The sequence below is a fragment of the Ursus americanus genome, chromosome 14, assembly GCF_024610735.1.
Source record: "Ursus americanus isolate L20-20 chromosome 14, mUrsAme1.1.p, whole genome shotgun sequence".
NCBI lineage: Eukaryota > Metazoa > Chordata > Mammalia > Carnivora > Ursidae > Ursus > Ursus americanus.
Genome location: NC_142140.1, coordinates 72,030,017 through 72,044,394, shown reverse-complemented (window position 1 = coordinate 72,044,394; position 14,378 = coordinate 72,030,017). Strand labels below are relative to the sequence as shown.

General features: G+C 53.0%; 1 protein-coding gene across 7 annotated transcripts in view; it reads left to right on the top strand.

Moving 5' to 3' along the window:
• The first annotated feature begins 13,265 nt into the window (after positions 1 to 13,265).
• MPRIP (myosin phosphatase Rho interacting protein) overlaps positions 13,266 to 14,378 on the top strand; it is a 148,887-nt gene continuing 147,774 nt past the window's right edge. For 4 of the 7 annotated variants that reach the window (XM_045778160.2, XM_045778155.2, XM_045778158.2 and 1 more), the window contains exon 1: positions 13,267 to 13,526. In XM_045778160.2, the coding sequence (XP_045634116.2) occupies positions 13,404 to 13,526 (123 nt within the window). In that variant the 5' untranslated portion in view covers positions 13,267 to 13,403. Of the gene's footprint in view, positions 13,527 to 14,378 lie in introns of all 7 variants that reach the window. The other 3 variants (XM_087867705.1, XM_087867706.1, XM_045778161.2) reach the window with 2 other exon arrangements.

The following is a 14,378-nucleotide window of genomic DNA, read 5'->3' as shown; positions in this document are numbered from 1 at the left end:
TAGACTCTAAGGGCCAAAGGTGCTCTTCACTAGTACATAATACTTCATAGTTTGCTTCTAGAACTTCATTTCCCTCTCATAACAAACAGCCTGCTGGGGCTGGGGGGTAGGTATCACGACCCGCCTCCCTTTGCAGATGAAGAAATGAGACCTGCCCAAGGTCACAGGCAAGAGCGGACAATCTCAGGTTCTCTGAGCCCTACATGTGGTTCCAGAGTGAGATCTGGGGCCCCTCACAATTCTGACAGGTGTTTGGGGTCCTGCAGAAGAGCAAGGAGGGTCTCGGGGTGCCTGGGTGGTTCAGTCGGTGGGGCATCTGATTCTTGATTTCAGCTCAGGTCATGATCTCAGGGTGTAAGATGGAGCCTTGCGTCAGGCTCTGCACTCAGCATGGAGTCTGCTTGCATTCTCTCTCTCCCTCTGCCCCTCCCCCTGCTCATGCTCGCTCTCTCTCTCAATAAAATAAAATAAATGAAAAAATAAAAAAGAGCGAGGAGAGTCTGGGACCACACTGGGTGTGAGTCCTGGCTCCCCATGCACTCCCACATGCAAGTTACCCAGGCCTCAGTTTTCCCATCTGCAAAATGGGGGTGATGACAACTTGCTCCTCAGAGAGTCCAGTGAGGATTAAATGAGTTAGTGCTCCAACAACACTGGCATTGGGTGTTCTAGATGTTATTTTTATAACATGTATTGCTTTTTCACTCTCTCATAAAAGTCATGCTTGTGTGTGCAGTTGAAAAGTCAGATGGTGATGGGGACTCTGGTCCTCATTCCTGGAGCTGCTCAGGCGTCGCTGGGAGGAAGGATCCAGCTTTCTTTCAACACTTTCCCCAGCCTCCCTCTCATCCTGGACAGGAAGGAATCCTGGTGGATCGCTCACAGTCGGCCCCATGCTTCAGAGGGGCTGCCCAAATCCACCCAGCTGCCGTCAGCCCAGGGCACAGCCAAGTGCACGCAGCAGGCCAGTTCTGCCTGCCCTGTGACTGTGGAGCCAGGAGCATGCCCGGGGCCCGCGGCCCCTAGCCTTGGCTGTGTGACTCTGGCCTGCAGCACTGAGCACCACAGCAAGTGCCCTTGAGCAGTGGTCTTTGCCCAGGACTTGGGGCAGGTGGGGGAGCCCGGGTAGGGCTCGGCAGGAAGCGGAGGCCTGAGGATGAATGTGGACAAGGCAGTGTGCCTGCAGCCTCACCCAGCCTCGGCCCCTCCTGCGTCCTTACCGGGCCTCGGAGCACTGGACCGCTGACTGTGCAGGTGACGTTCCCTTTGCCAGCTTCGGTTTCTGGATCCCGGGACAGGAGCTCAGACTCCAGCCTCCCTCCAGCGGGCGCGGGGAGACCACGCGGTGAGGCGTGTGTCACCCAGCAAGCTCTGTATGACCGGTGGCCACTCTGTATAACCAGGTGATGGTCACTCAGGCCTCCCATTCATTCTGGAAGCCTTACAGGACCCTCCACCACGCGCTAGGCATGGTTTCCGACTCAGGCTCCAGAAGGAGACGAGACAAACGAGAGATCTGCCCTTGCGGAGTGGAAAATCTCGCACAGGAGACAGAACAACACCACTCCAAGGGACAATGCCCATTAGTGGAGACAGGGTCCTGGGGGAAGAACATTCCAGCAGAGAGAAGGACAAGTGCAAATTCCTGAGGAAGGATGAACTTCGGGCATTAGAGGAGCAGACCACTCTAGGGAGTGGGTTCCCCGGGTCATTCTTAGGGTCCTTGGGGGTCCCCTCCGCCAGTAATGCACAGCTATGCCATCAGCTTTTTGTAGAAAGGAAGTTCTTCCTAACATCAACCCAAAGTCCTACCCAGCACAGCGAAAGCCCAAGCTGTCTCTTTTAGGGCTCCCTGGAACCAGAGCAAGCTGGTTCCTCCTGCCTCCTCCTCAGCAGCTCCAAGATAACCATCACGGTGGGGAAAGGTAATGAAACACCAATGACCTAAAGCATCTTCCCACGAACCCAAGGCAACAGATGGGCCTATCTTATCAGCCCCAGGATGCAATGAGAGGGGCAAAATCCTGGAAAAGAGAGTGGGCCTGGGGCACTGAGTGAAGCCTGAGGAACCGGTCTGAGAGCTCCATATGGGGACCTGAGCCTGTGGGGGAGGGGAAACAGGTGGGTGGTACTAATGGAGGTGTTTAAAGCAGTGCCCTGTAACCAAACGGAGAGAACAAAAGGGGGCTTGGGAATCAAGCAAATCTTAGCTTCAGGTATGGCTTGGTCCAGCACTCTAAGTTTTGGGTAATGGCTGGTGGCTCTCCTCCTCTCCCCTTATCACTCAAATTGCAGTGACATGATGGCATTCTCCCTAGGTCTCCCTCTTTCCATTCTTGCCACCCCCACCCCCACCCCCATGAATCCATTTTTTTAAAAAAAATTTTATTTATTTATTTGACAGAGATAGAGACAGCCAGCGAGAGAGGGAACACAAGCAGGGGGTGCGGGAGAGGAAGAAGCAGGCTCATAGCGGAAGAGCCTGATGTGGGGCTCGATCCCATAATGCCGGGATCACGCCCTGAGCCGAAGGCAGGCGCTTAACCGCTGTGCCACCCAGGCGCCCCCCATGAATCCATTTTCTATACATTTTAAAAACCGTGTCACTCCTCTGCTTAAACCTGTCCCCCATGGCATCCGGACGCCCTTAAAATAAGACAGAGACCCCTTATCAAGACCCCAAAGGCCCCTGTTAACCTCCCAACCCCATCTCGCTGTCCTCTCTCCTCACTGTTCTTCTGTCCCTTGAACACACCGTGGTCATTCCTACGTCGCAGACTTTGCACCTGCTGTGCCCTCCTGGCACATTGTCGTGTGGCCGGCTCCTTCTCAACAGGACAGTTCGGATGTCCCTGTCCTCGCCCTCCAACCCTGCAGCCCCTCTATTCACTCTCTAGATCAGCACCGTCTGGTAGGGTTGTCGTCAATGATGAAAATGTCCTCTCTCTGTGGCCCAGCACTGTACCCTCCAACCCCACGTGTCTGATGAGCACGTGAAATTGATGAATTTTTGACTTCATTGAAACTTAAATGTGGCTGGTGGCTACTGTGCCAGACAGAGAGACTGTAATCACAAAGCATTCTTTTATTTCCTCTCCTTTAGCATGAGCTGACATTATCTTCTTTGTTTATTGTCTGCCTCTAGAGTATAAGCTCCGTAAGGGTAAGGACTATGTTTGTCTTGTCCACTGTTGTATCCCCAGGGCTCAGAACTGGGCCTGGCTATAGCAGGTGCTCAATATATACTTGCTGAATGAATGAATGAATGAATGAATGAATGAATGAATGAATGAAAGAATCCCATGGGCTGTGAATCTGCAACTACCCAGTTCTCTGAAGGTGATGCTTCCCAGTTCTGCCTGGGACTTGCTGTGTGACCTCAGGTCAGCCTCTTGCCTTCTCTGGGCTCAGTGTCTTCATCTATAAAACAGGAGATTGGACTAGAGGATCTCCAAGGGCCCCTCTGGACTTAAGGCTCTGAGGCTTCTGGCTTCTTTTATGCTGTCCAAGCTGCCTCCTTGGCTCCGCACCCCTCCCCCTAACCCCCCAAGCTACCTCATAGGAAGGAAGACCAGACAGACTTCCTGTACCAGGAGCCTATGTTTGGGGAGTGATCAAATCAGGCTGGGCTGCACTCATCTCCTACAAACAAATGGCCGTCAGGCAGCACCAGTGGGAGATGATGAAGTGGTAGCAGGCTGTGGGGGCTGCGCCCTGGATCAAAGACTCTGGCAGGCCAAGGGCAAGGGAGGAGCCAGGCCAAGGCAGGCTGGCGGCTGCCTTGTGTGTGCACACCAGGAGCAGACCCTGGGGTCCTGCACGCCTGGCCCCTGCGGCTGGTCCAGCCTTGCCCCTCTCACCCTGTGGTTGGGACTCAGGGGCTGGCAGGGGGTGCTTGGACCCCGTGTGCTTCTTACGGCAACTTTGAAGAACGAGGCACAGGGAACTGAGAAGCTGGTCCTGATTATGAGTGACTCACACCCTGACCCCCAGCCCCCAGCATCCCGTACACACACACACACACACACACACACGCATTTATATCCTCAGCCAAACACAATGCGCGGCTAGGGATGCTGAGATACGCTCACGCAGAGGCGTGGACACAACCGAGACTCCCGTGCGTACAGCACACATGCAAGCAAACCCGATTCAACTGAACAGAGCAGACACCCCCGCCCCCCGCTCTGGTAAACACACAGGCAATCCCACAGAAACACAGGCAGGTGGGCATCGGGGCCGGCCAGATAGTCCAGCTGCTCACAAACACACATGAACACAGGGCATCATCTCACACGCTCGTGACAGGTGCAAAGATGGGTGCACACGTGCAGTCATGGGCCTGCAGATGAGCGTGGCCATACCATGGCCATGCCTGTATACACCCCCAGAGATAGTCGGCCTCACTTCGGCATGCACGGACACGGACACCCGGGGAAGTGCTATATCCGTAACACATGTGTGCACACGCACGCCCACGGAGCGGCTGCCCGCGCGGTGACCTGGTGACCCCGAGGGTCAGAACCCAGGCATGCAGGCCCTGAGCAAAGCTCCACCCCTCGGCCTGGCCGCACGCAGGCCTGCAGGCCGGAAGAGCGGCAGCCTCTCCCGGCCCTGGCCGGCTGGCTGGCCTCCAGGCCCTGGTGCAGATGGTGAGGCCAAGGCGGGGGCAGGCCAGCCGGTAGCCTGTGTTGCCTGCCTCTTCTCCTTGGCCGTGTGACCCTGGAGGACTCTTTCCCACAGCTGAGTGGGCCCTGGACATTCGTGTAACAACCTGGTTTCTTTTGGAAAATGAGAGGATCCGTCAAGCCCGGTTCCAAATCCTGTAGGACGGCAACTGGCTGGGGCCATGAAACCACTGTCCAGTTTAGAAGGACCGTGAACATTCCGGCTCGCCCAGATCACTGTGGTCTTACTTGCCTGGCCCCTGGAGGCTGCAGCTTTGGAAGTGTATGCCTCCAGACTTTTGTTTTCCTGCCTGTGTGCATATCTGCTTGCAGAGCGACTCATGCATAGACAGGAGTCAGCAAAATTTTTTTTCAAAAATGGGCTCATTCGGCAGAAACTGAATGAGACCGTACACAGACTTCCCTTTAACATATCATAAAAACATTTCAACGCTAATAAGTATTTATGTCTTGGTTTTTTTGAGAAAATAATATTTTTTTAAAAGATTTTATTTATTTATTTGACAGAGAGAGACAGCCAGCGAGAGAGGGAACACAAGCAGGGGGAGTGGAGAGGAAGAAGCAGCCTCCCAGCGGAGGAGCCTGACGTGGGGCTCGATCCCAGAACACCGGGATCATGCTCTGAGCCGAAGACAGATGCTTAACGACTGCGCCACCCAGGCGCCCCTTGAGAAAATAATATTAAATATTTTAATGATTTTAGGTTTACAGCAAAGAGAGCAACAGAGTTCCCACATACCCTTCATCTAGCTTCCCCTCACGTTAACATCTTACTCATATATAATCACAGCCCATTTGCCCAAACGGAGAAATTAACACGAGTAAAATTTATCACCTACACTACAGACGTTGTTTGGATATTGCCAACTCTTCCACAAAGGTCCTTTTCCTGTTCCAGGACCCCATTCGGGTCCCAGATGACATTCGGTCTAAGTCACTTCCTTCAGCCCCTCTGGTCCGTGACAGTGAGTCTTGCCTTGTTTCTCATGACCTCGACAGTTTTGAAGAGCACTGGTTGGGTATTTTGTAGAATGCCCCTCGATTTGGGTTTGTCTGACGTTTTTCTTATGATGAGACCAGGGTTAGTTTTTGTGAGAGAAGAGCCCAGAGGTGAGGTGCCTTTGTATCAGACCGGGGAATACCTGATAGCCATGTAATTCATCACTGCTGATGTCAAGGAGCCGGATCGTTCCCGTGTAAAGCACTGTTCTCTCCCTTCTGCACTCCATTCCGCAGACGTCAATCGTGAACTTCTCGCCACACTCAGGGGGAGGGGGACAAAGTTCCACCCATTGAAGGGGGAGTAGCTACATTATTACAACCTGATTGTCAATGACAGAGCAACGTTTCATTTTATCATTTACCCGGCCGGTACACTAATGTCATATATTTCTATTGCTTTCGGTTTTTCCTTCCACCAGCAAAGCTGCAAAGGACACCACTGTAGCTGAACCTCTGATGCAACAAATATTTTTCAAGCAACCTCTCTGCACTGCACACTCGGGGGACCGGCATCTGGGCACCTCTTTCCTTTTGTTTTCTTGGAAGAAACTCATGGGTTGGCATTGCTGGGTCAAAAGATAAGCACATTTTTAAGGCTTTTGGTAAGTATCCTTAAACAAAGTTCCAGGAAAAGTTACCAGTCTACTGTCTGGATTGACATATTTTTCTTTTTCAAAGTTTTTTTTTTTCCTTCTTATTACAAAGAGAAGTTATGTTTTTCGGAGATAACTGGAAATTACTCACTGGACATTTGGTGATTAAAGAATTACTGGTTTAGGTTTGTTTGTTTGTTTGTTTTAGGTGTGATAATGGTAACGTGGCTAATTTTTAGAAATAGTCCTTATCTTTAGAGGCACGTGTTGAAGTGTTTATGGAAGAAATGACACGAGTTGGGGATTTGCTTCAGTATAACATGGGAGGCGAGGAGGGCACGGGGTTTACTGGAAATGGGACTTGTCTTAAGTTGATTGTTGCAGCTGTGTAATTGGCCGGCTGACCTTCAACATACGACCTCTCTATATTAGCAAAAAGCCAAAAGTTTGTTTAAAAAGTTTTTACAGACTATATAAAGTGATAGCTCAGGTGAGAGTCTCCATTCTTTTATCTCCTGTGGTAAATTTCAACAGTTTGGTGTGTGCACCTCTAGATTTTTTTTTTTAAGATTTTATTTATTTATTTGACAGAGAGAGACAGCCAGAGAAAGAGGGAACACAAGCAGGGGGGGTGGGACAGGAAGAAGCAGGCTCCCAGCAGAGCAGGGAGCCTGACGCGGGGCTTGATCCCAGGACCCTAAGATCACACCCTGAGCCGAAGGCAGATACTTAACAACTAAGCCCCCCAGGCGCCCCATGCCTCTAGATTTTTCTATGCCAATACTAACTATGTATATAGCACATACATATATCCTTCAAACAGGAATGAGCTACCACCGTACACACCATTTTCCCCCTAGCATTTAAACGTCACCATATTTTGCAGACGGTCGGCAACTTCAAAACTTTCTCATTCCTTAATAGCTTGGTGGCACTCCCCTGTATCAAAGAACCATAATTTATTTATCTGATCCTTTAATGGTGGAGAGCTGGCACACCTCCAGACTTCTGCTCTTAAGAACAATGATGCAGTGAACATCCTTGCACAGAATATATCTTTGTGTATCTACGTGAGTAATTCTGCAAGCTATCTTTCTAGAAGTGGAATCATTAGGTCAAAGGGTGTGCATATTTAAAATTTTAATAGAATGACTAAATTGCCCTTGTGGGGGACTTTGCAGGTCCCATGTCTGACAGTCTCTCCTTTTTTTTTTTTTAAAGATTTTATTTATTTATTCAACAGAGATAGAGACAGCCAGCGAGAGAGGGAACACAAGCAGGGGGAGTGGGAGAGGAAGAAGCAGGCTCATAGCGGAAGAGCCTGATGTGGGGCTCGATCCCACAACGCCAGGATCACGCCCTGAGCCGAAGGCAGACGCTCAACCGCTGTGCCACCCAGGCACCCCCTGACAGTCTCTCCTAGTACATATCTGAGGACTGTTGTCACTGGGTGCTGAAAAGCAGTAGAAAAGCAACATGGAGTCACAGCCGGAAGGGGTCTCCAAGATCTTCTGATCTTGCTTTCAAGGTCACCCCCTGAGCCTCCTCATCTGTGAACTAGGAGTCATACGAATGCCACGTGGCAATCAGGAAGATGGACGCTTCTGAAAGCCTGGCCAGGACAGGGATGCTCGAGCAACAGGACAGGAGGGAGCCAAGAGAGACGTGGCCACATCTGCTCTGCCGTCACGTATTGTACATACAGCTTTCTTGGAACAGAGCTATCCTCCTCCATTTAAGTTTTGTCTGCGAATGCCTCCATGTGACAATGGTAGAGTTGAGCAGTCCCAGTAGAGACCATGCAGCCTGCAAAGCCTAAAACTATCTGGCTCTTGACAGAAAAAATTCGCCAGCCCCAGATAGGGGTTATAGGTGTAATATTACATGCTGATCATTTTCAAGAACTTAGTGTGTCTCCATTCTGAACACGTCACGGATATTACTTTTCTCAGTCCTCATAGTAACCCTATGAAGTAGACACTATTTGTGGTAGCTAGTCTCAAGGATGGCCCCAGTGAACCACATCTCCTGGGATTCACGCCCTTGTGTGGTTTCCTCCCACAGGTCTGGGGCAGTCTTGTGCTGACTAATAGGACATGGACATGACCGTGTGCCGAGTCTTTAAGATGACTGGGAGCGTCTACTTCTTCCCTCTTGGATCCCTTTGGGGGACCCAGAGATGGCCCTGAAGAGATGGGAAGAAAGGCCATGGGGAAGAGAGGAGGCTCGGAGACGGGAAGAGTAGGGAGTGGCCCAGTTGGCCTTGGGGGTTACATTCAAGCCTCCAGAGGACCCAACCTGGTCACCATCTGACTGCACTTGCATGAAACATCCCCCAGGCAAGACCAGCAGAACTGCTCGCTGAGCCCACGGAGCCCACAGAACTGTGAGAGGCAATAAAAGAGTTAAGCCACCAGTTCTGTAGGGGTGGGGTGGTTTCATGCAGCAACGCGCACCTGAGACAGGACCTCTACTGCGCCTAGCCCAGGTGTGTCTGAGCTCAAAGCCTTTTCCTCTCTCCTGTGCCCCTGCATGGACACTGGGCTTCCCCCACAGAGCTCGTCCAGATGCCAACTAAATCAGAATATCTGGGAATGAAGGCTCAGAGTAGGTATTTTTTAAATCCTGCAGGATTTGAGAAACATGGTACCATCCACTGTTTCCAAAACTTGCCTAGAGACAAGAAAGGCCTGGCACACTTATTTAAAAAACAGAGTCCTGAGCTCCCACAGATACGCTGATTCAGAATTTCCACGGGAAGGCCCTGCTACGCTGCAGAGTTAACGTGTTCCCCCAGGTAAATCCTATTATCAACTTAAGGAGAAAAAGGGAGAAAGGAGAGCCAGCCCCCAGGTTGGAAGGACTGTTTGACAGATGCCTGCCGAGTTCAATGTGACACCAAAACAGCTATCCCCCCTTGGGTGTCCCCAGCAGAAATGAGTACTTACGTCTGCCAAAAGGCAAGCACGAGGATGTCCCTAAAAGCTTTCTTCATAATGTCTCAAACTGGAAACATCCCCAGTGGCCGTCCAGGGGAGCATGGCTAGATGGACCATAGCTGAGCGGCACAAGGGACTACGGGGTGGCGGCAAGAAAGCATGGAGTGCTGACAAACACCACAACACCATGACAGCGCAACAGGGGTGCGTCTTCCAGACGTCCTGCTGAGTGTGAGAAGCCAGCCAGACAGTGCGTATTCTACCTGCATTCAGGTCAGGGACAGAAGAGACTGACCTGTGCTGATAGGGATCCAATAGTGAGTACTTCTGCGTTTGTGTCTGTGTGTGGGAGGGAGGTTCTAGACCTTGATGGGGGAGAAGATGTGTGTGTGTGTGTGTGTTCTGCTCCCTCCTAGGATGCCACGCACACAGCAGGACTTACCTGCCTCTGGGGCCCACTTGAGAGGCCTCTGCTGGCTTGCTCCTTTAGTTATTGCTTATTTGAGATATCCATTATACGTTGAGATGCGTGCCATAAAGTGAGCAGATCTTAAGTGTACAGCCCAATGAACGTTCACACATTTACACTGAGTCTTTGGCCTTGTGCAAAGTGCTCTTCTAGGCTCCTGGAAATGGAAGCCAAGGCTATTTAAGACACAGATCCTGTTTGTGTGAGTTTTATAATCCGGGATGGGATATACGACAATATAAGACAGCAGAGTAAGTTTTCATTCATTCACTCAGCAAGTGCTTTCTGAGCACGACTACGTGCCAGGCACTGAAGTCAGCCCAGGAAATGCAGCAGAGACCAAGATCCCGCCTTGCCCTCATCGTGCTCAGAGTCTAGTCATCGAGTCTTGGAGCGCAGCACAAGGAACAGTTAAATGTACTTATTCCAACTCTTAAATATTTCCCAAATTCATTCTGATCTTCTCCCACAGAGCCTGGCCTAGTTCAGCCCCTACTGTCTCTACTCTCTAGGCTTATAGTAGTTTCCTGGCCTGCAGTGTTTCCAGTCTTCCATCTCTGACTCATTCTCCAGGCCAACAGCCCCTATTTAAGTGCTCAATCTAAAAAATTCAGTTAATGGTTCCCTGTGTTAATGGTGTCATCCTGTGTGGTCTTGAATCCTCATTGAGAGGGTCTATAGTGTGACCGCAGGCACATTCTTTAAATGCCCTGAGCCTCATGTGTGCTTTCTGTAAAATGGAGATAAAATAGTAATAACGATAAATAGAACACCACCACGCCGCCTATCTCCCTGAGGAGGTCAAGCTTTCATCTATCATAATAGGTATTCATAGAGCAGGTGCTAAACCTTCGCTCTCACTGCTTGCTACTCCTGCTTCGCTGCATGACCCACTAATGTCGAGGTGCTTCTATGCATGGACACACCCTTTGCTTTCAAGGCCCTGAGCTCATGGTGCTTCTTCTGTCTGGAATGCCTTCCCTCTACCTTCTCCTGGCTGGATCTTACTCAGCTCGGGACTCAGGCTAGGCATTGCCTCCTCCGAGTAGCCCTCCGGAAGCTGCATATGGAGCCGAGTGCCCTTGTCTGGATGATAAGCCCATGACAGCCCATGACACCCTGGATTGAATTTGTCTGTTTGCCTCCTGTTTCTATTTGTCTCCACTTGCTCAAGTGTGAGCTCCTTCCGGGCAGGCATGAATCAAAGGCTTCTTTATACCCCCAGCTGCGGACCCTTCCTGTTCAAGGCAGGTGCTAGATGCGTCCACTGACTTGAGCAGAACATGCCAAGCGTTTTCTTAAGGCTAGTGGCCTTTGAGTTGGCCTTGAGGCATGGATAGGACTTTAAAAACTTATGTTAAAACAAATTGTATGTGCACACAGTACCAAATCCAAGAGGAACAAAAAGGCTTACAGTGAAAATTAAAAGTAGGTCACCTCTCAACCACCCAGCACCCCTCCCCAGAGGCCGTCTTTGGTATCAGTTTCTGAGTATTCTGTGCAGGCAAGAATGGTCTGTCTCCTCCCCTACACACACACTTTTGTATTTTGCAAAAGTTTAAACCAATAGAAAAGTTACAAGAATAGTGTGATAAACACTCTCTGCCTAGATTCACCAATTAACATTTGGCTACATCATGCAAAATATTTCACAAGCATTATATCATGTAATGCTCACCACAACCATATAATCATGCCAATTGTGTAGATGAGGTAACTGAGGCAGCAGGCAGGTGAAGGGACTTGCCCAAGGCCACAGAGCTGGCAGGGGTGGGGCTGGGCTTCCCCCGTAGGCTGCCACAGGACTTTGACCCACCTTTCCTCAGCTTGCTTTGGAGGAAAGCATTTTCTCACACTAGGTTGAAATCCACCTCCCTGGGATATTCACCAGATGATCAGTGGAAAAGTACACAGCTCTGGAAGCATTTGCTCCTTCTCCTAAAACCTCCCCATTCCCTAAGCAACAGCTGCTGTCGCTGCTGTTAACACATGCTTCAATGTCACCTCCTCTGTGAGGGCTGAGTTAGCTCACTCCACTGTTTAAAAACTCCCGTGGTCTACTCCTGGCTGCCAGGAGAATGACATTTACGCTCCTGAGCTTGGAATCCAAGGCCCTGAGTGATCTGGCCTCATGAATCGCTTTAGCCTCAACCGTCATGCTCCTTCTTGCTCTAACCTCCACCTCCAGCCGCTCTCAACCTCTCACCATCTGCTTAAGTTTCCCCTCCTCCTTGAAGCTACCCCTAATTTCCCAAAAGAGTGCATTTCCTCCTTTTTGGGCTCCTGAATCTTCTGCCTGCATCTCCCTTACGGTTTTCTCCAGGCGGTTTTCTGGCCATGAGACTGGATGATGGAGGATTGCAGTGACAGTCCGGCCCCTCCTGAACAAATTACTTCAGGAGTCTGAACCTTAATTTCCTCAAACACATAATGGGGGAAAGAATGCCTAGCTCAGTACCTGGCGTAGAGTCAGTCTTCACTAATCTCCCGGAATAGAAGTGACAGCTCTTCAAGGCTGACATCTCTTAGTCATCCCTTGAAACTCTACCTCTTATTTCTTAACTTCTCTGAGCCTCAGTTTCCTCATATGTAAAATGGGGATGATGATGGAAAGGCTGTGAAACTTTAATGAGCTAATGAATATCAAGCACTCGGAACGGTATCTAGTCCCTATTAATAATGCCATGACCACTACCTCGCGGGGGGCGGGGGCGGGACTGGCACACAGTAGGTGCTAAATGAATCCGCTCAGGGCTGGGCTCGGGTGTCGGGAAAGGGCGCGGGAAGGCGAGGTTGGAAGTGAGTGGTTTGTAGAGCCAGCCGGGAGGTCGGCTCCGCCCCTTCCCCCACGGGCCCCCGCCCCAGCCCCTGCAGCTGTCAGGACGCAGCCAGCTTCGGCGCCAGTCCACCAAACCTGAACGTCCCATCCCGGCGCCCCCACCTTCCTTCGCCTACACAAGTTACCTTGCGCCCGGCTGCCCTTTGTCCCCGCCCCCGATTTCCATTGGTCAAAGGTTTTCTTTGTTAGCCTGAGCGCGCCCCTCCCATTGGTCGGCAGGGCTGCCGATCGTGTGGAGGGCGCGGCCCCGCCCCGCGCGCTGCCCCTATCGCTCCCTCCTCCCCCGCCCGCCCGCCCGCGCGCCCGCCCGCCCGCCCCGCCCCGGGAGTGCGCGAGGCGCTCCGCTACCATTTGCTGCGGCCGCTGGGCGCCGAGGGCAGCGGTGGCGGCGGGGACCGACTCCGGGGACCGGCAACGACCCGGCGCCTGAGAAGCGGGCCGGAGCGCGGGGAGGCAGCGGGCCCGGGAGGCCGCGTCCATGGGCCCGCGGCGGCCGGGCGTCGGCTGTGCGGGCGGGCGGCGGGGACCGCGCGCTCTGTGAGGGCCCGGGCGCCCGGCTCGGCGCCGAGGTGCCCCGGCGCGCCGTGCAGCGCCGCGCCGTCGCGCGAGGAGAGGCCCGGCCCGCATCCCGGCGCCCGCGAGGCCGCCCTGACCGCCGGGGGCGCGCTCCGGCCGCGGCCGGGCCTGCGTCCGCGGCCCGGCTGTGAGGCGGCCGGCCGGCGGGGGCATGCCGCGGCGCCCGCGCTGAGCCCGGCTTGAGTCCGCCCCGAGCCCGCCGTGCATGGTGCCGCCGCCCGCCAGCCGCCGTCCGCCGTCCGCCGCGGAGCGCGCGCCGGGCCGGGCCGCCGGGCCTGTGCCGCCGCCGCGCCGACCATGTCGGCGGCCAAGGAGAACCCGTGCAGGAAATTCCAGGCCAACATCTTCAACAAGAGCAAGTGTCAGAACTGCTTTAAGCCCCGCGAGTCGCATCTCCTCAACGACGAGGACCTGACGCAGGTGAGCGGGCGGGGGTCCCGGAGCCGACCCGGAGGTGGAGACCCGGGTCCCCCGCCGGGCGGCCCCCGACCCCCGGCGGCCCCCTCGGGCTGGAAGTTTCCCGGCGCGCAGCCGCCCCGCTAGGTGTTGCAAGCCGTCGTCGGAGGCCGGCGAGAATGCCTCGCCGGGGGCGCTGGCCGCCTCCCCCCAGTTCTGACGCCCGTGAGACCACCATCCTGCTGTGGACAGGAGACGGACGTTACCCAGTTCCCGAGGCGGGCGGGGGTGGGGGTGCCTCTGAAGGCTCCCGGGGAAAATAAAAACGGAGCAGAAAAAAATGTACGTTAGTCCTGGGGAGGGTAGTGAGGATGGAGATGGGGGGGGGAGGGAGGGAGCGGGAAGTGTATTGATAGAGCGGGGACAAAGGGAAAATCCTCAAGTATGCCGAAAAAATAACATCCTTTCCCGTTCCCATAGCCCTGCCGTGTGATTCATGCTTTTTGGGTGACTCAAAAATGCCTGGTTTTTCTTAGGAGGAACAAAGCGCTTGGGGATTGCTTGCCGCTTCGCAGTACCCCCCATAGAGTCCGTTTTAGGACCCGACTTAGACTTGTCCACCCGGAGTGGCCAAGGGAGTAGGGCTGTCTGGGTGGACTGTGGGCTTCCCTCTTGTCAGACCCAGTTTGCCCGTTTTCTAAATCATTGTCACTGTCAATGATGGGAGAGGGGTGGTGAAGGGTCCTGAAGTGGGGGGGGGGGTCTTGCTCTTGAACTTAAACTGGAGGGCTTTTCGTTGATGGGAGAGCTGGGGGCTCCTCTCCCCACCCTTTCTCCTATCTCTCTGGTCGCTTGGCAAGGAATAAAGAGACCTGC